Source organism: Cyprinodon variegatus, unplaced genomic scaffold, assembly GCF_000732505.1.
Source record: "Cyprinodon variegatus isolate N-32 unplaced genomic scaffold, C_variegatus-1.0 Scaffold1558, whole genome shotgun sequence".
NCBI lineage: Eukaryota > Metazoa > Chordata > Actinopteri > Cyprinodontiformes > Cyprinodontidae > Cyprinodon > Cyprinodon variegatus.
In genome coordinates this window covers 12,214-36,188 of record NW_015152011.1, presented here as the reverse complement: position 1 = coordinate 36,188, position 23,975 = coordinate 12,214, and the positions used below count along the sequence as shown (strand labels likewise).

At 40.5% G+C, this 23,975-nt stretch overlaps 1 protein-coding gene across 1 annotated transcript in view; it reads right to left on the bottom strand.

The window, feature by feature from the left end:
• Window positions 1–23,975, bottom strand: part of LOC107103901 (metabotropic glutamate receptor 7-like) — a 45,653-nt gene that overhangs the window by 12,379 nt on the left and 9,299 nt on the right. The window contains exons 4-5 of the mRNA XM_015403757.1: window positions 16,934–17,869; window positions 3,448–3,694 (exon numbers count right to left, since the gene is read on the bottom strand). Of these exons, the coding sequence (XP_015259243.1) occupies window positions 3,448–3,694; window positions 16,934–17,869 (1,183 nt within the window). The remainder of the gene's footprint in view (window positions 1–3,447; window positions 3,695–16,933; window positions 17,870–23,975) is intronic.

The following is a 23,975-nucleotide window of genomic DNA, read 5'->3' as shown; positions in this document are numbered from 1 at the left end:
ACCATAAAAAAAATATTATAGCATACACATAAATAAATACTTAAAGATATGAATAATTAAAAAATAAAGTTGAAGATTATAAAGGAAAAAATTAATAAATAAGGTAAATATTAAAAAGGCAAATAAATAAAGAAGCTAATTAAAAGAGTTACATACATTTATGTCTCACAGTATAATTAAATTTCTACTTAGATTTATTTGTTTATTGTATTTTTGGTGGCAATTAATTCTATGCTTATTTAATTATTGAGCATTTATTTATTTCTGTATTTATTTTATATATGGCAGAGTCAGTCCTCCATAGTAGAGGTGAAATATGTAGATTAAATCAAATTCTTTTTGACTATAAGATCTGCTAGAAGCTTCACATTAAACATGTCCAGATTAAATTATTCAGATGATTTTATAATTCCCAGAGAAGCAGAAGATTTTCTGAACTATAAAGCATTTCACATTTTTTTCTGATAACTGATTTAACCATACCTGAGCTGTTGTGTCTGATATAACCCCTACAGGACATCCCTCAAACCACTATGCACGCTGCAGAAGAACGCTGTCAGGATAATTCATCAGGCTGGCAGTCATGACCACATTAATCCAATATTCATTCCTCCCTTGCTTATATTCTCTGATTTGTTTAAACCTCTTAACTAATGCATAAAGCTAGAAATAACAGATACCAGACAGCATACAAAACCTGTTTGTTGAGAGAGGGAGGGTTTAATTCCTGAGACAATCTAAATTTTTAAATCTTACATGCTCAAACAAACATGAAAACAATCTGCATTTCAATAAATGGTGCTGAATTAAATCTGTGTCTAAGCAGGAGACTGAATAGGAAAAGGTTCAAACTGGTTTTCCAAAAACGATATCAGTGGGTACTCTAGATACTGTAATGCAGGGGTAACCCACACGATGCCCGTAGGGCACCAAGGGGCCCTCAGAGGGCCCTTAAGGACCATCAGGGTCTCCTTAAAACAAAACACAACAGAACAACCACATCTGGAGTTTTATTTCATTCTGTTTTCAATAATTTATACACTATTTGATCATATTAATCATATCGAGCATTTAAGCATTTATAGATATTTCAAAATGACATCTAAAAAAACATTAGAATTGAAAAGAAACAATAAAAATATATTTCCTATTTATGAAGTTTAGGTGAGCCTTCAGCCTTAAAAAGCTTAGTAACCTCTGCTGTATGGTGTATCCATATTTTTTGCAATGCTCTGTGAGCTTTGAGTAATAATAGCATGAATGAAGAATGAATGTGTATATGTTTATATGTACAAAAAGTTATTTATTTGCTCAGCTGATGGACTCTTGAAGCAGAATGGACTAGTATGTTAAACAGGAATCTGGAATATTGCTGGTGTTATGGATTAGAGGAAGGTGAAGGGGAATAATTAAACAATTTTTTCTTGTTTTCAGACAAAGCAATAAATTATACATTATATAGAATTATATGACATTAACTATAATATTTTCATAAGGAATTTGTATTTTTTTTTTGTTGATTTGATTCTTTACTGCTTTTTTAGTAGTCTGTTTAACATAAAGTCTTTAATTAATTAATTTGTTTGTTCATTCATTCATTCCTTCATTCATTCATTCATTAAATGATTTTGTAATTTGAAAACTATCAAATCAGAAGCCAAAAAGAAGCTAAAACAAACCCAACAAAGCCTCTTATAAAAGGTAATCATCCTTGACATTTCTTAGAACCTCGTCTTTTGTCCTGTTCTTATAAATTCAGTTAATAAAATTGTACACATCAAACGATATATCTGTGTTTTCTATTAAATAAAATTGTAACTTTGCTTAATTGGTTTAATTTAAATAGCAATAATTTACACATGTTCAGAAGCATAAAAAAGTAAATTCATTGATGGTTCATTGGATATGAGTTACTATGGCTCATTTTCTATTGAATAATGCAACTTTAAACAACCAAAGATTTATGTTTAAAATCAGCACAGAAAATATGAAAGAGGCAGACTCAGTTTTGCACTTACTATGTATAACTAGTAGCAGTAGATGTATCATATGCTACGAGTTCATTAAGCAAAACCTTTTCTGTTAAAATACAGAACTGACCTCATGAATCATAAACAATTTGGGGATCCAAAGGAGCCTGTAATATACTTGGCTACTTTAAATGTGCTGGTTTTCTTTTTAATCGCTGTCAGGTGATGATAGAGCAGGTATTTAAAGCGGTTCATTTTGTACACACTTCCCTTTTGCTTGTAGATAGCTCTTCTCCAGCAGCTCTAGGAGGTTTGTAACCCGACCAATCAGAACAAGGTTTTCCCAGGCAGAAATGCTGGAATTTGCTTTGACTTTGGACCAGATCAATAATATTAATCAATAATTACCATCTCCGTCTGATCAGCTTGCCTTGCAGGTGTTCTGGTCACTTGCTGGTCCTGACCAGCAACTCACCCAGCTCTAATAAATCAACATGAGCACCCCACCCAGCCCCGCTTACTCCACCTTAATCATACAGCCTGCTTATTTCTCTGTTTTATTCAACTTAATGTTTCCAAAAAAGCCCAGGAATGTGTTTTTGCTCTCAGCTTGAAGTCAAAACTTCAAAACTGCAGAAAAAATGTTGATGAAATCGATGCTGGAACATTTGGGGTTTTGGTTAAAGCACATAATGTCTGTAAGAAGTCAGTGAATAAAAACAATCCCTCTACTTCCTTTACCTTTAATGTTCAGAAACAACACAAAGATTTAAAGGAACATTAAATCAATCATAAGAATCATTTTTTATCACATGGCTGCCGGGTTGCACCTCTGCTAACACAGCCAGAAAACAACATCCTGGTCGAGATCTTTCCGCATGGAGTAAGCGTCATCGTCCTGTTGCATGCTCGGTTTAGCTCTACTTCAGCTTTCCCTAAAACAAGACATTTGGGTTGACTGGTCTCTTTAAATTTCCCTCAGGTGTGAATGTGTGTGGTTGTCCATTCTGTGTGTCTCTATGAAGTACTGGAGGCTAGGGCTGAAACAATTAATTAGATCAATCAGGATTAATCTTCTTTAAGGAACCTTTGGATATGTGATTATTAATTGAAAAAAAGTCCAAATATTAATTGTTTTGCAAAATAATCATTAGTTGTAGCCCTATTGGAGACACTCTCTGTGTACACTGCTGGACAAAACCTATGATTCTTGCACTTGGTTCTGTTAATGGAAGGATAGTTTAACCAGCAACCAAAGAACATTTCTTCTCTTATGGTTGTAGTTTGTGTTGTTGCCAATAGATGGCACTAAACCTAACAAAGTAACCCTTTAATGATCCTGTGGTCGGAGTATTGGCAGCGTAGGCAGTATGGTTTCACCAGGAACCTTCTGTATTCTTCATTTAGTACCTTCAATAAGTTTCTACATGAGTTCTAAGGAGATGACATTTGACTTCTGTGTTCTGTCAATACTCACTGCTGGGCTCCACGTTCTCACACAGCTCTGTTTTGGCCTCTCCGTTGGGCCGGTCACTGGCCTTGTGGGAGAGCCGGGTCGACATGGTGGCGGCGGTGACCACAGCCTTGAAGGATCGTTTCCTCTTCTGCACGTTGAGCTCAGGGTGGAAGATGATGATGTAGACTTTGGGCATGTAGAGCAGGCCGAGGGCGACAGAGGCGCTCAGGTTCATGGAGATGGTGAGCGTGGTGGTCTGAATGTAGAGCTGGGGAGCAGAAAGCAGAGGTTAAGCAGCTGGACTAAGCCTCTTAGTCATGAGAGAGTTAATATTCTTATGAGACAGTGAGTTAGTTTAAAAGCCTCAGTTATTGTTGCTTCCAACACCAGACACAGAAAAGCAGCTTGGGAATGCTTTGAACAGAGAAAGAACCAGATCAGACACAGAACTAACATGTGGACTGGTTCTGTGAGCAGATGTCGGGTCTATTTTTTATCTTCCTGCGGGTTTTGGACCCTCACCTACAGCAGAGACCCACAGCTGGCTCAGACGCTCCATTAATGTTTTATGCTCTGTGTATATTGGCCCTGCACCCAGAGCTGTGGCCCGCTGAACCCAATCGAGCGCCGGTACGGGTCTGATATGAATGCATAAAGAGGCCCATAATGGGCTTCCCTGCGTGGCTTTCTGAGTGCAGCCCGACTGTCTTTATGCGTTATGGCCATGCTGTCAGACTCTGATGTATGCTGCCTATTGAGAGGAGACACTGGAGGCTGTGGGGTGGGCTGAAGACCACTCACTATGTTAAAAAGAAAGTGCTCACATTAAAATCATGTTTATATCATTTTACTGTGGTTTAGTTATTCAGAACCCTCCCAGGTCTGACTCATATCCACTCATACCGCCACATTCAGACCATCATTATGAGGAAATGGTCTGATCAAAGTCACATCATCAGTTAGAGACTCGAGGATTATTCTGTTTTTAGCTTTTATTGAGGAAACATTCATCGCTGAGCAGCAGCAGATTCCTACACTGTGCTTTATTTACTTTCCAGATTTCCACCTCATCCATGAGGTTCTTTGCTTCTAATCCATTTTAAATCCTGTATTAGTAAGGAGAGTAAAAGCTGGTTTAAAATGATGAATGTCAAGCAACAGAAGAACAATTAAGCCAGCGCACATAATCAAAGCATTTAAAACTGATGATTTTTGGTTGCTTTAATGATATCATAAAATAGACAGAGCCGAGTTGAATTATTCACTCCCTACAGATTTTTTTTTTCTGTCTGATATTTACTAGGAGTTATTTTCCACACAAGGTAAGGTTGGCTGGAATTGTTTTGCTGTTTGTATTTTATCAGGATATCCTTTTTTCATGTTCAAACTAAGGTGTTCAGTGGGACGAAAACATCTGTAATTCAATTCAGTTCTGTTTATTTCTATAGCGCCAATTCACAACACAAGTCATCTCAAGACACTTTACAATTCAACCAGATCATGCAGTCAAATTGATTCAAAGTTTTCTATCTTAGGAAAACCAGTTGATTGCATCGACTCATTGACTCAAATGCAATCCCTCACACTAAGCATGCTTGTAGCGACAGTGGAGAGGAAAAACTCAATTTTAACAGGAAGAAACCTCCAGCAGAACCAGGCTCAGTGTGAGCGGCCATCTGCTGAGGCCGACTGGGGTTCAAGGAGACAGAAGCAGAGATACTAAAAGCAGCTGCAAAAGGCGGCCCTGTCCAGGAAACACACAGCCAGGCAGTGTGAGGGATTGCCTTTGAGTCAATGAGGCGATGCAATCAGATGATTTTCCTTAGATAGAAAACTTTGAATCAATTTGACTGTATGATCTGGTGAACTGTAAAGTGCCTTGAGATGACGTGTTGTGAATTGGCGCTATATAAATAAACTGAATTGAATTGGATGGATGGAGAATAACTATTTGTGTTTCTATGTGTGTGAAAAAGCAGCAAAAGCATTTTTATTTCAGGAGGGACTCTCTAAGCGATTCTAATCTCACAGAGCATCGATGAGGACGACAGAGAATGGGAGAGGCAGCAGCAGACACAGAGATCCTCCTGATAGAGCAGAGGGAGTTTTCAGGCTGGAGATGGAGCTTCCAACTCCATCACAGGTCAAGTGGATCGTTTATCTTTTTAAGCTGAGCTGAGCTCTAATGTGAGTCACACAGTCTGCTGTCTTAAAGAAAGAGAATGAGAGGAGAAGGTCAAAAACACAAGCTCAGATTTGACCAACCAGCCCAGAAACAATTAAAGCTGCTCCAACAAGATTTGATAGCCTTATGTGATGGCCTGTCTGGATAATGTCTCATTTGTGGAATCCTCTCTGACCGACATTTTCTGACCACCCACTCCTGTCCTTGCAGCCACCTGCTACCGATGCTGATCAAGGGCTAAGCTGGTGGAATTAGGAGGCTAAGAACATTATAACCCAACAATAATGAGCCAAAACCACACCAGGGAGGACATTCTGTGTGGGTTCACTGAAAAAAACAGATATTATATACTCCTGGAAACAGAAGGCAAGAGAGATGCCATAATAAAGAAGAGCAGATCAGAACATTGGAATAAAGTTCTACTTTGGTTCAAAAGCAGTTGAACATAAAAAAAAACGGATTACTGTATGTGTCCGATACAGAGACAGCAAGAGTTCTGTTAAAAAAACAAAAATGTCATGGTTTTGTTGATGCTCAGCAGATATAAGGTAATGGTTCAGCAGAGGGAATGCTGCTGCAGGTCAGCAGGACGAGCTTGGCTCAGTTCAGAGCCCAGCTGAACATATGGAGGAACCTGTGTTCTCTGACCTACATCCACTCTACAGCTCTGGCTAATGCTACACACTGTATAAATATGCATATGTATGCATCAGTAGAAGGAAAGGTCCAGCTCGGTTTTTGGCTACAAATGGGAGAAATCTGTCATGTTGAAGCCCGTGTTAGGGTCCATCTGCATCAGTCCTGCAGAGATTCTATTATCAAGATATGCGCTTTTTAAGGAAAATAAGCAGGATGCTTTTCCATGTTGTCAGAGACATTTTGGCCGTTTCTCAATATGTGTACTTGTGCGTTCTCATATGCTTGTGTTCTAATTCACAAGAACAGCAGACCGAGAACCCGAGAACGGACAAAGTCCCCGGATGTTGTTCTCGTCACTCCCTATTTACCAAGTGCATCAGAGCACAATTGTCCGTTCTTGAGATTGACAGCTGTCCCAGCATGCATTGCGGCAGCAGCAGCTTTTAATGGAGCACTCACATATCTCAGTATTAAATTAAAAGTTCTCTTTTCTGTTGCTGTTGTTAAATAAAAGTATGTTTTAAGTTCATTTGAGGCAAGAATATTATACTTTTAAAGCGCCACTATATGGTCAATTTACTGCGTAATTAAAAAAAACAAATTTTGAAGCTGAGAGGACCGCAGCAACCAGCGGACCTCCGAGGGTAACGGCAGCCAGGGCTAACCTTAGCCCATCTGCAGAAGCCCTCTCTTGGCATAGCCGTGTGTGAAGTACCACTGGCTCTGATGGCAATTTTTTTGTTTTATTTGGCAAAATGTTAATTTGATTTGTGTTTATCTGACTTTGTTCATTATCATTCCCCCACTAAAAAAGGAAGAATTTATTATTATCTAGACACTATTAATATCAGGAGGTGAAATGCAGCTCTAGAGAAGCCAGGCATGCGGTGACATCATGAGTACACTTCTGTTTCAATTGACCAATATTTATACTTTGTGCTCCCGTTCTCACCAAGTCCAGACTTTCCTGTATTGTTCTCAAGAACATACTTGGCAAAGACACGAGTCCGTACTTGTGAATTGAGAAACAGGCTTTAAACTTTTGAAGTGAGTGTTAGAAACTCATGGTTACCATGGTTACACACCCAAGTAAGAAATACAAAATCCTGACTTAAACCCAGTAACCTTAAGAATCCTTTAATTCAGCGTTTTCAAACAAAACACAGGTCAGAAACCAGATCCTGAGGAGAATTAGCCTCTGGTTCCTGGAAGATGAAGTCAGAAGTTTGGTGATGATGGTGTCCCACAGGGCCTCCTTTGTGGCCCCTGGTGGATGAATGACTTTAGAGCCCAGATAGAAATCCCTGAGGTCATCCTCTTTGTTAAACTCCACCCAAAGCTTCACCTTCTCCAGCCAGCAAGCAGAGAGCTCCACCATCACCACAAGCTCCTAGAGTGGAATCAGTTGACCTCTGAACTTTTGTGCTCAGTGATCTAAACCATATTAGAAATATTGTTCTGTAGGAGAAGCGGTTTAACAGAAACTAAATCGTCCCTTCCGGCATCACTGTTGGTCCGGACAGGACATCATGTTGAGATTTTCTATCTTTTTATTTCCTTTTTTATTTCCCTTTTTATTTCAAAACCCTAGGAGAATCCTTGTTAGACAACTAAACAGCAGTTCTGATGGGTTGGGTATGGGAAATTATCTTTAAACACACTTAAACAACAGCAAGAAGTCACCTGCAGGGGAGTCGTACCTGGACATGGAATACAATACATCTGATTAAGTGATGAGTTTATGAATAAAACTATTTTTTAGAGTCCTGCAGACCTTAGTTGGATCTGATATGCTACCTCAGTGTTGAGCTGGTTATGGAGACCTGGTGTAAATGAACCCTTGAACTCCATGTCTTCAGACAGACATTGGTTTAATGCGTCATTGAGGTTTGGTACCAACTGTAAAGCCTTGACCCATCATGGACTGTGGAGTGGGACAGTCTTATTTGTCCACCAGGAGGTTGGGACATTGGTATGCTTGAATTCTAAGGCTATGCAGGGGCTGCAGGAAACTGGATTTAGGAAACTGTGGACAAAATCTTTCATCTTTCATCATTTCTTTGGTATTTCAGTTTTCTAATCTTACTGTAAGAATGTGTAACTTTTGCTCCTATTGTCCACAACTCCTTTAAAAGTTTTCTTTTTAATCTGAGTGTAATTTTCCTGGTTAAACAAACCATAATCATGCATCTCTGCAGGTTTTATTGAAAGATCAAGTTGGTCTTCGTTATCCAAAGGGCCATGGATCAGAACCAGATGGCTGCCTCTTTTAAAACTTCCCGTACTTGTTTGATTACACAGTGGGTTCCTGCTAATTTGAAATTATTATAAATCATTACATCAAGAATCATGTTAGCATAAAGAAAAAAGTGAGATGCTGTTTTGCCTTCATGTAGTAATTAGCAGCACATTTAATATTTGTAGAATAACTTTGAGCAATCAGGCATCCTTTCAAAGGATGGAGGAGGATGAACTTTCTCAGGCAGCCGATAAATATGGCAGCATGAAGAGAACGTGGGAGGAAACCCTGTAGATATTAAAGTTCCACTCCAGTCTGGATTCTGCTCATCCACTTACAGTCATCACTTTAAGCAGAATATTTCACTCTGAAGGAGTTTTCTTATCTCTGGATGCTCCTTTCATTTATATAAACACCGCACATCATTACAGAGGCTTTTCTTTCTCAATTCGACCCACTTTTTGAGAAGTGAGAGGCTCACAGCTGCTGGCCAATCACAGAGCAGCGCAGCTCTCTGCACTCCCAGCCCTTGAACTCCTGAGACTGATTTAATCTGTGAAATGCAGAGCTACATCAGATAATTCTGCTTTACCTCAGCCACAGAGCGGCTGATATGTGCCTGCTTGTTCTGTTTGCAGAAAACATAACTGCTAGCTACTATTTAATCTCCTCTGCCAAATTGGAAAGGCATCAGCAACAATCCCAGAGAAGGAAAGGTTGCTGCCATCAACCTGGGAAGGATTGTGAGCCTATTTCCAAAATAAAGTCCATCTTTTTACATAAAGAAATGTTTGAGTTGTGGTTATCCACGCAGATTCAACCCAGAGTCAGAGCGTGAAGCCAAAGAGAATGACCAGAAAACCAAGCATATTCATTAAAAAAAATAAAAAAATCTGTCAGCAGGACATACAGATGTGACTAACGTAGAGATGTTGGACTATGATGCAGTAAAGCAGAAGTGAACAGAGAAAATCAGGATGACAGCCCCTCTATCCATGACCTGTACAGCTTTAGGGCTAAAAAAAGAGCAGCTAGCATCTGGCTGTTTAGAGCTGTACCTTTGTGGCAGTGCTACAGAGACATAATGGCAGAAACAAACCGACCCACATGAACTTCATGCTTTCCTCACAGCCATGCTGGTCAGTGTCTCCTGTGAGAATATTACTTAGCTTAACTTGGGTCACCAACAGAACCATAAAGCCAAACTGATCCACAGCTGAAGGTGTCATGATCTGCCCTGATAGCTCACCTTGATTACTCATGCCTTTCACCTGCTTAACTCTGTCAAGGTCCTAATTATCACTCATCTCATCCACCTGCTGTTCTCCCTTATATTGGGCTCAGTTCCAGCTATGGAGGCCAGATCATTGTTTGTTTGATTTCTGTTTGTCTCCTGTCCGTCGGGTCTATTGGTTAGATTTATTTCCAGGGTTCCTGTCCCGGTTCCAGTGGGAGATTACTGTCGAGCCCTTGTCTTCAGGTGAGTTATTTCCATAACAAGTGGTGAGAGCGTTTCAGTGTTTTCCTAGTTATTCTGTTTTCCTGATTCCGTTCCCTCTCACTCACCGACCCTGTCTGTCTCCGTCTGTTCGCTTGAACCTCGGTTGGACTCCGGCTGGGTTCTGCCCGTCTGTGTGTTTCTGTCTGAGCTGGATGCTCGACGCACGGGAACCAGAGTATCAGTTATTGGGCGGTGCCCCGCCCCCATCCTGCAACAGGTCCATAGATCCACAGCAGCCCGCTTCAGTTCCGTTTCTGTCTTTATTTTAGTACGCATTTTGAACTTTCCTACTGACTGTCTCACCTTGAATATTGGGTCCATCTGTCCCGTTTTATGATAGGACTGAAAAGGCAGTAATCGAGGTGCTGTTATGACCTGGTCATGGTCTGGATCAAAAGCTGACTGAAATGACGTGGTGAGGCCTTTTAAAGAGAGGAAGATGAACCTATATGAACAGAAGAGACAGTGGAATAAAAACTGGACCAAAACTAAAGCGAAAGAACGATTAAGTCAGACAGAAACATCTGCTGAGAGTTCTTCTGAAGGGCTGTACATGCTGCACCCACGAGGAGGATAGGTGGTGATTTTAGAGAGCAGCTCTCTTAATGTGGAAAGAGAGCATAGAGAGGGAAGAAAGGTCAGGGTGGAAGAGGAGATGACAGAAGAATGATGGTGGGAGCAATGGCCCAGGGAGCAATGGGGTTTAATGGTCTTGCTCAGAGATCCAGATTGGCATTGGGTTTCAAACTAACAACCTCAGGATTCCAAGCCCTAGGCCCTAACCACTAGGCCGCCATTCTCACTCCCAGAAGGCAGGCCTGCATCCACAGACCTGCAGGATCAGAGGACTTATTTCCTCTACCTCCTCCTCCCTGACAGAGGTCTGAAGATCCCACTAAAGCTCCAGAAAGCTCAGTGCTTCACTGTTAGTGCTGCTGATCTCTGCTGTCAGAGGCAAAGCGCTTCGGTTTATTTACGTTGTCTGATTCACAGGTTACAAATCTGTCCCAGAGGGCTGTAAACTCTGTTGAACTGAACCGCCTCTGCTGACCTCAGAGCTGCTTTACTGCCTCACCGTTTACGCCTGTCAACCTAAAACCTGTGTTTGCTTTAGTCGGATTTTGACTGGAGCATTCATGGCATGTCTGAATTTTCGCTCAAAATTGGTTGGAGGTCTGAGGAGAACATGTGACCCGGTTGGCACGATGAGAATAACATTTAAAAAAGAGCAGTCCAAAGGCATGCTGATATGAATCAGAGCCTCATTTCTAATTAAAGATGTAATTCTAGACGGTTCTGCTCCTGGATCTAATTAAACAGATCATTAGTGGGTCAATGGTCCTGCTCCTTTAGAACTTTCCTTTCCTTTTTTGCTAGAACGTGGAGCATTTCCAGCATCCTGGTGATCCTGATAGATAAGACAGAGCAGAAGATGAATCTAATTATAGATAATATCTTAGAACAACAACCTGGTTCCAAACAGCTGAATGGAGGTTTTCTGAGGGAGAAGCCTTAGCGAAAAGGAAAATATTTCCATCAGCTAAGTGGAGGTGGAGGTGGCTAGAGCTTCTGTTGTGATGATTTCTTCTTAGAAACCCAGAACTCTCTGCAGAGACCAAAAATCTCATCTATCCCAGGAAGACATTTTCTCCTAGAGGAGAACCAGAGTGTTTGCTGGGTGTTTGGGTTTCCCTTTTGGAGCTGGTGTTTGTTCTTTTTTTCCCTCCTAGTTATAGGAGTTATAGATGTATTTTGTATTAAGTAACAATAATTGTGTTTTCATTAGAAATGTGTGCAAAACTATGTTGATATTCTGCTGAATTACAAAATGAAAAGCTTAACAATTATGGAACTTCCATTAGATAAATACAGTTAATTTGAACATGTTTGTTTATGCAGCAAACTCATGTAAACTCATGTGATATGATCCATATTTCAGCCACGGCTCAAATGGGCGCAATCATCCTCCAACTACTTCCGGTCTGCTTTGTTTTTTTACACTGTAGTAGGGTGCAGTTGCAGATCATGTGACACATTTGATGTGGAAAAAGTATTTGCTTTGCAGTTTGATTGCAGTATGACTGTGAAACCACCTCTTTGAAACATTTTTTAAAAATAAAATGACGTGAGTTTTTCCAAAATTGCATTGTTTCCATTTAGGAATTTTTTTTCGTTATAACTTCTTGCACCATTTGATGGTTAATGGAAATGCACCTTGTGACACCTAGCGTTTCAAATCGGAACAATATACGCACCCCTTCTCCCATTTAGAGGTAACCAGGTCAAGAGTGACAAAGACATCGAGCAACTAAGATCAACAGAACCGGAGGAGTCGATTCAGCTCCAGAAAGTTGTACAAACATTTTTGAAGAATTTTAAAGCTTCTTGGGTATTGCTGAAATGGTTTCAGGTCTGCTTTTGCCACTGGCTTTAACGTTTACATACATTATTTGCCAACATAAAACAGCAAATGATGCACTGCAAAAATGATCAAGTAATGAGTAGAAATCTCTTTAATTAAGTGTATTTACCCATAATTTAAGTAGATAAATAAGATGATCTGCCAAAGAAATTAGTATTTTTTCTTTTAAAATAAGATAATTAGAAAATATGGACTTGAAATAAGACAATGCAATTCTTTTTTTTCTTATTTTAAATGTAAATTGTCTTGTTCCATTGGATAAGTGTCTCAATAACCTCCTTAATAAAAAAAAGAATTACTTATTTTAAGTAAAAATTACTGTAGATTTACATTTTTGGCAGTGTTCACCCTGTTTTGGCAGTCCTGGGAACACTGATATGATTGGATCAGGAACCAGGAAGTAAACACAGGCTACATCCTGCACCGTAGCATGTTCATACTTTACTTTTAGGTCTAAATGTGATTCTATTAAAACACTGTTAATAGAGAGGACCAGTTTAGTACAGAGAATGTTACTGCCTTCCAGGCAAACACATGACATCGACTTTTGTCACTTCAGAGTGAATGTATGACTTATTGCTCCTTTAATTCCAGCTGTATGCCTCTCCATCTTCCCTCTACAGTTTTCCTATACTGTCTAAGAGGAACTGTTCCTTCCGTCCAACAGACATTAGGGTTGGAGGAGGTCTCTTAAATCCTCTGCTCAGACTAGGGGAGCTGCTGTTCATGTGGTGGACACTAGTGTTCAGACCTGTTTCTGACTCCTTGTTCTGTTCAGTTTCTTTTCTCTCACTGCTGTGTTTAGATCTTTGTGACTTCAGACTCAGATGACTTTCCTGCAGGAGGTGATGTTAGATTCAACTGTTCTGATCTAGTTTTTTATTAACAAAACTCTCTCTGCTCGCTCTCACTAAAATGGATCAGTGGGAGTTTGCTGCTGCCTTCTCATCCAAAACTCTCCCAACCATTCAGCAAATCGGTCTCCAGGCTGCATCAAACAGCGTAAATCTGTTCAACACACCGAGGCTTATTTCTTTGACTTATTAAAGCTTCAGATGTGGCTGAATGTGAGCAGCTGAGGAGAGTAAAGTCTGAGTAAAGCAAAGAGATAACAGGTAAACACTCTGCTTTCTGGATTCTGATTCAGTCTCAGATATTCTGCTGCCTCAGGCTTCTGCTCCCATATTCACTGAGTCACCAGCTGCTGCTGAAGCAGCCAGAATCTTTCAGATCCTCCAACAAAGCAGAGCAAATTCAGCTCAGTCCTGCCTGGAAACACAGACATCTGCAGGTACAACGACAAACCGCTTTCAGTCGACTAGACTGATGTGATTTGCTGGCTTCCTGGGGGCAGCTTCAACTGAAAAGCTGCTTTTATAATTAAATTAAACAACAAAACAAAAACATGTGCATAGTTATTTGGAAATGGACCCAAATTGGTCTATTTAGTACAAATCTGCAATCAACCTGTTGAGGTTCTGGTGACAGTAGATGCCTTTTTATGGAAAGCTTCATGCCTTTAATGTCAGTTTCTGTTGTATGGGGATGTTTGTTTCTTGTTTTATTAAGTCTGGTCTTCTAAGTATCTGCTGGTCACTTTTAATCCAAAGCCAAGGACATATTGAACATCTGTAGTGAAGATAAAGCCAAACTTTCTTTTTTCTTTGCTTGTTTTTTTTGACTTCGGTCTACATAGCAAATTGTCCCTTGTGGATGATGATGCCTACCTTTGACCTCATGTGACCTTATGTGAAGTCAAAGACAGATCAGGTTAAGCTCATTAAAGCTTCCTGAACATTAAAGCTGCAGAGGTGCTCCCCCTGCTGGGCAGAGCACAGAAAGTTAAAGACAGAAGCCCAGTTGGGTCAAATCAAACCGTTTTTTTTGTAGTGCTTAGAGGAAGAAAACTAAAGGCTCTCTGTTCTGATTTGTCCAACAAGCTTTCTGCTGAAACAAATGGTCTTATGTTGCTTTCATGGGATGTTCCTCAGCCTTCCCAGAGGAGAGAACATGAGACCATCAAAACTATTTGGTCCAGTTTCCTATTGTCGAATGAGATGAAAGCTGAGAGAAAAAAAAAAAAAAAAAAAGCTGAGACTTTGGAGCTGCATTCAGATATGTCCAAATGAACTATAATAAATACACATACACTAATTCAGAGCTTCTGACCCATTCCGAGACTCTGCAGCAGCACTTTAATCAGCAGTGGCTGGGGGAAAAGGGGAAGTTCGAGTTTTTTACTCTGTGAAGAAGTTCACAGCGTCCAGAAAAACTGAAAGAACTCTTTTAGGGGTTAAAACAGAAAGTTTCCTCCTTTAAACTCTTTAGCTTTTGTTCTACTACTGAATTTCCAGACTTTCTGTGATGACTGGGGTTTCTAACACTTGAGCTAAAAGCATAAATTCTGATGTGAAACTACTTGGCCTGGTTTGTATCTATCAGGAAACACGTCAGAACAAAAAAGCAGTAGGATGCTAAATAGGTTTAAGTGGAGGAAAAGGGAGCAGAGAGTGAAACTAAAACCATCAAGTAAAGGCCAATTTATGCTTCTGATGCATAGCCTCTGCAACCGTCAAATCTGTCTCTGTGCAGAGGTTCTGCAACTGTTGTCGCGCACCTCAAAAAAATCTTGACTACGATCGCAAACTCGTGCAGACCTCAAGCGGAAGTGCACAGACAAAAAGCAGCTGTGATTGTTCCTTGGTATGTCCTGCCGGCTGTCTGTGTGGTTGTCCTTCTCGATTCGATGCCGTGGCGCGCCATCTTTAAAAACCGAGGAACAACTACAATTGTCAACTACGACGAAAGGTTAATTGGTCTTTTTGCCAACTCCATTAACAGAACCTGTTCCTCTTCGATGTCTAGCAAATCTAGATCCATCTCTGTGACCGTTATATCTTTCAGACAAGCTATTGTTGTTTTGGAAGATAAACACTCCCTCTGGTGTCACCAAAGTTCTTGCGAGTTCTCAATTAGACTCCCCCTTGTTCTTGGGCAGGAAACTGCTGTACGTCCCTAGAAATTCCAGACCAACAGCGCAGAAGGATACCAGCAAAACTGGTTCGCGAACAGACCCAAGCGCCATTAGATGTGTGCAGTTGCAGAAGTGATGAGCAACATGAGTAACTAAGCACTGAGTTAGAAACCAGTTTAAGCCTGTTTAAATTGCTATGTAAAAACTTTGAACCAGAATCACCCATGAAACCTATAGAACTCAGAATGTTGCTACAGAAACAGAGACAATTGTTCTGTAAAAAAAGTAATACTCAAAACATTTAGCATACTAGACCATCTTTATGATTGCAAGTCCATCCACAAGGCACTTCCTGACCTCCACTTGGTCCACTGTCAGGAGATCAGGTAACTGCCTGATAAAAGCATCAACCTTGCCCTCTGGTGGCTTTGGATATATTGGTTGCTTAAATGAATTAGGATGTATTTACACCTGACATATTTTGATTCACTTTGAAAGGAAATTGTTTCCCACCTTGATCCAAACCTTTTGTTTTGGTGTGAATATGTAAGTCTGCTATTAATCCAGACCAAAAAAAAAAAAAAAAAAACAGAACAAAGGACCTTTCTGGTGTGCGTACAATGGGACAAGATAAGGGTTCATAAAAATCTATACATAAGTGTCTGAATTTGTACGTGTAGTCAATAAATGTGAATACATTTAAAATTACCATTTGTTCCTTGTCATCAACTTGCTCATTTATGACATCAGATGTTTCATATCGGAAAATACTAGTTTAGCAGTAACAAATAGAAGGTATAGAGTTACAACTTTTGCAAAAGTACAAGAACGAATCTCAAATTTACGAATACAACTAGTATTAAAGAAGAAGAAGAAAACAAAAGATGAAAACTGCCCCAATAATCAGATGTTGTAATGTGCCTGGAGCGAAAGTAACATTTCAGTAAAGAAATCACATTGTGTTTACAAAATGCACCTACGCATTTCTTTCCATCTCTTATTCTATCTGATGGAAAACAACTTTAAATCCTGGTCGTTGTGTTCTGTTTGAACCACATGAGGTTCTGTGTGTTCCAAATATATTTGCTTCACTTGAAGAGAATAAATAAAAAATTATTTCCATCCGGACAGAAAGTCGGGAATGTTGTCGAAAGATGACACATTAAACCAGCACTAGGCAGTAACATTGATTTAAGGCCAAACCTGAACATAAAAAGATGGAGATCCTAAGTATAAGCTGGGATTCACTCCTACCCTGTGCTTTATTTCATCTTATTAACACCTAAGCAGTGCACATGGAACTCGATTAGTTATTTAAGCAGAGTTAGTGTCCTGCCTTTTTGACCAAAGGGCTGGGGCCTCCAAAAGACAAAATTTATCTATAGGAAAATCATTTTTATCAGGAGGGTCATACAAACATAAACATAATCCAAACATGGTTTGGTGTTAGAGTCTTGAACAAGAGCTCTTTTACTTAGCTAGAGCTCAGAGGTCTATGGATGTAGAGCCACTGATGGAAGCTTTCTGAGATATAAAGAGGGTCCTACCTTCTCTGCAGACTGAGCCGTGCCGAAGAAGATGGGGATGAAGGCCAGCCACACAATGCAGGTGGTGTACATAGTAAAGCCAATGGGTTTGGCTTCATTAAAGTTCTCTGGGACCCCACGGGTCTTTATGGCGTAAACAGTACATGTCACCATCAGTAAGATGCTGTAACCCAAAGAGCAGATGATCTGTAGATCCGTAATATCACATTTCAACACCCCTCGAGCCTGGTTGGGGTTTGTGGTCCTCTGCTCATCAAAGTCTATGATGATGTTGGGTGGATCCACCCCGAACCAGATCAGCACCCCCAGTAGCTGCACAGAGATTAGGCTGAAGGTGATGACCAGCTGGGAGGTGGGGCTGATCATCCTCGGTGCCGTCACAGACTGCTTGCCCTGCTCAAAGATCCGATAGATGCGGTTGGTCTTTGTGAGCAGGGCTGCGTAGCTAATGCACATTCCTAGACCCAAGAAAATCCTGCGGAATGCGCAAACGCCAACATCAGGTTTAGCAATCATCAGGAACGTGATAATGTAGCACAGGAATATTCCAGTCAGGAGAACGTAGCTCAGCTCCCTGCCAGATGCCCGGACAATTGGAGTGTCATTGTAGCGTATGAAGGTTGCCATGACGAAGATGGTGGCAATGATCCCCAACATGGCCAGAAAAACTGGGATCACTGCCCAAGGGGAATGCCATTCCAGCTTTATGATGGGTATGGGTTGACAGGAGGTCCGGTTCATGCTGGGCCTCATGTTATAGGCGCACAGCTTGCAGCTGAACTCGTCAGATTGGTACTGGTACCCATCGCAGGGCTCGCAGTGCCAGCAGCAGGGCATCCCCTTCACCACCTTCTTCCTCTCTCCGGCTCTGCAGGGGAGGCTGCACACAGAGCTGGGAATCTCCAGCTCGCCCCGAGGCCACTGTAGTTCCTCCATCTGAAAGAAACAACAGGAGTTCAGAGATCATCAGAAATAAATTTTTTCTTGCTCATATGTTCTGGGTGTTAGGCGCCATATTTCAGGGCAAACTGTAGGAACTTCTTATTGAAGAAAGAGAATTGTGGTAAGAGAGAAATACACTTCTAGCTGTACCCCAAACCCAGGGTGGCTAATGTCTGGCTTTTTGACGATACCTTCCCCAAAGAAATTGGATTAATGTCTGCAGGCAAAGGCGGTTTGAACCAGAAAAGTTTGGGAGTTGTTTGAAGACCATTGGGCAAAATAAAATCTTTATCACAACCCTTGATGAGGTTTGTTGACAAAGTAACCTGGCTGTATAGGAGGTAGGACATCTACGTGAAGGACTTTAACTGAGGGACTCAATCCCCTGCCTCAGATTCATGCCTGCAACTCTGAAGCACAAGTCCTAAATGATCTGACAGTCTGGCTGCAGGTAATGACTTCTGGGTTCTCTTTTAGAGGAGCATTTATATGGAGGGGGTCCTCCTATGATGTTAGGTCTGGTTCATTTTGTCCATCCAATCAGATAAAATGAAAAGTTTGACTGCAAAAGATGGAATTATAAAACATCGTGAATATTTACAAACAGGCCAGAGAAACTGACAGATGTTTTATTTTTTGTATGTTATTATATCTATTTGATGCTGATGGTTCTAGATTGTAGCAAGATTCTGTCTCCATCCATCCATCCATCCATCCATCCATCCATCCATCCATCCATCCATCCATCCATCCATCCATCCATCCATCCATCCACAGAAAGCCCTGCAGTAAAAGCAGCTTCATCAATGCAAGCAGACTGACCTGAGGTGAGATTTAAAGAGTATCTTCGTCGTAGCCTCTGCTGTCAGCTGATCAATAATTCAGCTGGCTGTTTCAGAGAGTTTCCCAGCAGCTGAACTGATCCTGACAAGACGTCTCTGTGTTAAAAATCCATAAGGGTCCACAGAGAATCCAACATGTCCCCTGATCTCTATAGCTGAGGATAATCTCACAGCCCTTCAGCTGGTGATTAAGGCTCAGGGTTCAGAGACGGCCTGTCTCTGAGGGATGAAATGAGACATAAGCTGCTCTGCAGGTCGGACACCTGAACTGCAGAACCACCATCAGCACATGGATGGTACAAAATGGCATATAAAGCTGCTCTGCTACAGACCCAGAGACCCTGAGTAAGACGCAGAGGGGAAGATGTTTTCATTGGCATTCAAACAACATCACAGAGAAATCTGACATGTTCCTCCAGTCGAGAAATCATTGAGGCTGTTTCTCTGGGCTCCTCAGAATTAAAGACTGTCTATGGTTAAATCAGCAGAAGACATCTTGTCTGTGGCGGATGGGCAGCATCCACCCATTAACTTTAATGTCTTTGACACTGAAACATCCAACAAATAAGGGGAGAAATCAGAGGTTCCCGTGTCAGAGGCCTCCTCCCCCTTCCTCTCCTCCTCTTCCTCCTCATCATTGTCTTATCAGCACTAAGCAGGAGGTTGTTTCTAATCTATGTCTTTGATAAACTCTGATGTCACAGTTGCCAGAAGGTCATGTGATCATCTGAAACAAACCAGGAGGTGAGTCACAAAGGAAGACCAGAGCTGCTTCTGATGATAAGAGCTGGTTCTGTCCGAAGGACCACCTGCTTGGTTCCTCAGATATAACAGTTCAGTCTGTGGAAAATATTCCTCCATCATAACAAATCAGGAGAGGGTAGCAGGTTGGAGGTTGTACCTATTTCTGCTGCCTTTAGGGGGCGCCACTCTGTTAGCTCCATGTTTGGAGCAACTCTTATTCCATTTGGAATGATTTTTGTTCCTTTAATGTTGCAAGAAAAGAAAAAATCTTTTGCAAATCGAAATTAAAATATAAAATCTAGAAATGAAACTTTAATTAAGGTCATGATTTAAAGGAATGTTTTTAACTTTAACTTTGTTGATTTCTTAAAATCAAAGAAATCAACAAATTTGTTTTTCATATTTTATCTTGTTTTTCAAATTTGTTGTTAACAGATTCAATATTTAGACATTTTATTTGTTCAAATTTCAGTTTTTCAGATTTTTACAAATTGCCTTCTCTTTAAACTGCGTTTTAAAGATCACACTCTCCTAACTGAGATCAATAGAAATGCATCTTTGCTCCTCAATCCAGAGGAAAGCCTGCAAGAAAAGAGACATTGAAAAAAAAAAAGAAAATTTAAAATGCAAAAAAAATAAATAACAATTAAAGAACAAAATTCACTCCAAGGATTCTTGGTTCTACTCTCTGAGTTGATGGTAATTTTCTTTTATTTATGTCTGACTCCTCAAAGGTGGGTAGCTGCACTCTCTGTCATGTTGTTCAGAACCTTCAGGGTCCAAATGGAATCTCTGCAGAACAGCTTTAGTAGTCCAGCAACTCCTATTTGGGAATCAGGAGCTCCATCTACCCTTTTCCTGAGGAGAAGCTGATTGCCTTTCATCCAAATTTTAACTAAATACAGTTATAAACTTTGACTGAAAAAGACAAAAAAGCACGGCTGAGTATTTGATGCTGCAAATCATTATTTCAATAACTTATTAACAAGAGATGAGACGGTCCAGGAAAACTGGAGGAGCTGAAGCTTCATCCTGAATATTCTGGGACCAAAGATCTCCATCTGACAGAAGATCCAGAGAGGAGAAGCGTACCTGTTGTTTCTCCAGAGATCAAGGTCAGATTTCATTAGGGATGCTGAGATGCTCCCAGGCACTAAGGACGAGACGCATAAGATCTCCGATTAGAGCGACGCCAGCGTGTCCTGCACCGCCCGTCTCTGATTATTGCTCCATCTGGGAGACGTGCAGGATGGAAGAGATAAGCGGTAGTCTCGATGTGTCGCTGATTGTTCTGTCCTGGTTCTGATCCTTCAGAAGTTAAGGCATGAAATGTACTCAAACAGAAACAAGATAAGGAATAACAGCAGCCGGCTGTAATGCTGCTGACTCCTTTCAAGATATCTGGTTGCATACATTTATCAGTTTTACCCACAGAAACCATTTCAAGTTAGAGACACTAAATAAATTACTGACATTTTTCATCAGACAGACAAAAAGTTAATAATCCTTCAGACACTCTTCTCTTCATCATAATCAGTATAACGGCACATCCTCAGACCAATGCAGGAACAGCTGCTTTCAGCAGGAAGCTCCAGAAGAAACCATCAACACATCCTTACTTTAAACAACCGGCTGGGAACAACGATGCATCTGGACACTTCAGAGAACACCAACATTTCCCACTTAAACTGCCCTCATTACGATCATCTACTGGGTGTTTAAGGGTTCGGATCTTTTCCCAGTGCATTATGATTTAAGCGATTACCGACATTTGGTTCTTTAAGTTCTTTCTTGGATCCCAAGCTGCTGATTCTCTTTTGGTACTCTTGATACCACTGTACTAAAAGTTATTGGATATCGGCTGACTCTCAGTTTATAACTGATAATGATGCTCTTCTTGTTTGTCTGGAAACATATCCAAGAATACTTATTTGGAGCTTCATGGATCCCATCATCTAGACATCCCTAAATATAAGAACCCAGAGTATTGCAGTAAAGGCTTCTAGAAAACTTCATGTCCAGTTGCCTAAACAAGGGGACTTCAACGTTTTCCAGGCCAAGGACCCCCAAACTGATCGCGAGATGGAACAGGGATGCCCTAATTATATATATTGGATGAAATTGTGTTATATCAAACTGGTCCTATAGTCACTCTATTACAGATGGAATAATGTAACGAAAGTAACTTTGCCCTTGACTGTTAAAGTATTTCCGATTTGAAATCTTCGTTGATGGGTCAAGTGTTGTGAATGAAATGGTGCCCAGCTTGAAAGAGCTCCTGTGTGTCGTTGAATGTGAGCATTGATGACTGAAGGACATCTGTTTATCTGTTTACTACAGTGTGTTGAATTCAAGTTAATGTGTATTTAAAGAAATTTCAATTAGTGGAAGAAATTGCAAGGGGAAATATAAAAATAAAAGTCTAATGAACCAAACCTTTTGCAACCCCCATGCAGTACCTCTGTGGAACCCCTAGGGGTCACGGACCCCCTGTTGAAGACATCTGGCCTAATTTCTATCAAGCTCCATTCAACCACCTTCTCTTCCACTTATCCAAGATCAATTGGTTCAGAAAGAAAATCCAACTGAAGCTCTCCTTAGCCTCTTTCTTTACTCCATTCTGGTGGAAATATATAAATGAAGGAGTCTCAAAGGGTAAGATCTCACCTCACCTAGCTCCGTTAGATGCTGAAGAGCTGTTCTGAACCTCCTTCATATCTCCTCTCCGTACCTCTATGGTGAACCCAGCCTCCCTGCAGAGGTGGATCTTTTCAGATGTTTAGGAGCTTTTGTTTGCTTGTTTGTGAAGATTCACATTGGATCCAGACTAATGGATCCAGTCTGAAGCTGGGAGCGAGATGGAGAGGGCTCTCCAGCCTGCAGATGAAAGGAAGCCTGTTTCCTTAGAAAGGTTCCTCACAGCTGATGTTAGATGAGAGAAAGTCAGATTTTCACAGCTTCACCTTGGATGTAGGTCTTCCATGAGGCTGGCTGGATTAAGATGACACATATCAGTACCCTGCTCCACTCTATAAAATCTCCTTTCTCCTCAGGTGGTTCTGGTTTTACGTGGGCTGTCATCCACTTCTGATTGCTTTTCTGGCTCGAAACACAGTGTTCTGGATGACTAATCCAAGCCACACTACAGGTTTTTCTAACTGTCATGATCTGCTAAGCCTCTTATATATCAGGGAAGTTTCTGTACCTCCACCATCCTATCCAGTCATGTTGGGGTAAAGAATGAAAAGTTTTCTGACATAAGGTGCTTCCAAATACATCAATATCTAGCTCCTAACTCCTGTTTCTATCCCTTTATCTTGGATGAAGAACTTTTATGATCTCAGTGACCAATGGCAGGTAGCTGAGGTCGATTCTGACGTTCCAGTGGTGTCTAGATTTATTGTGAAGCCATTTTTGTGCGGACATTTGGTCATGTCATGAGGTCATTGCCATCTTTTCGTTACTCATGTTTGATGAGTTCTTGTGTTTTCTAGTTCTGGATGAAATGGATCATCTACCGGTATGTGTTTATGATCAGTCATGATGGAGGTCAGTGATGGTGGTTCATAATATCGGTGCAGACGGATTTGGGTCAGTTCAGTTCTGAAAACTAAACCCTTGGTGGTTTTAAGGCTCCTGCGTACTCTGAAGATCCATTGTACGTTCAGCAAAATGTGCTTTATAATATTGTCAGTCATTTTATGAAACCATGTTACTGCAGGGATTTGATCCATTTACAGCAGCTGCTGTTTGAATGGATGAAGCTGCAAATCCTGGAGGTTGGTGAGAACATTTTAATCCCCTTATATGAATTCCTCAGGGAGGGAGATTACAGGTGACACTTTGATGAGAAAATCCCTTATTTGCACATTTTGCTCTCAGCTCAGCTCTAATTAACGGACTTCTAATGCCATCAACATGTTGTGATTGAAATCTAGGATGCGAAAGGTTTTAATTAAATGCCAAAGAGAGAGAAAGGTGTAAAGTAGGAGGAACTCCGCTTTACCTGTAGGTTATTTAGGAATGCTCTTCTTCATTTCTTTATTTACTGCAGCTACCAGAAACTTCAGTTTCTCTTCTTACAAACTGTGCCACGTCTTCATCTTTTATTCAAAGTTTCCTCATATTTGCTGCTTTTATCAAAAATAGTTCAAGTCCAGCGTTTCTGTGAGTAGTACTATGATGTGAGCAGTTTGGTTTGAAATACTAGAGGATTTAAATTAGCAGCAGTTTCTTCAGTGGTTGCAACAGGATGTTGAGGAGTAGTTCAGTGGAATCAAAAAATATATGTTTGATGAAATACATTAAGGATTATTTTTGGGTTTTAAATGCCGGTGTTGATTTTGGTTTTGGGCTAGACTGACCCTCAGCCTCATCATATCAAGTTTATAGAGGTGACTCTTTGCTCATTAGAAAGTCACTGAATGCAAAATTTATTCAGGATGTTCCAAAAAACAAAACAAAACCAAAAAAAAGAATATATAAATATATATAAATATATATATATATATATA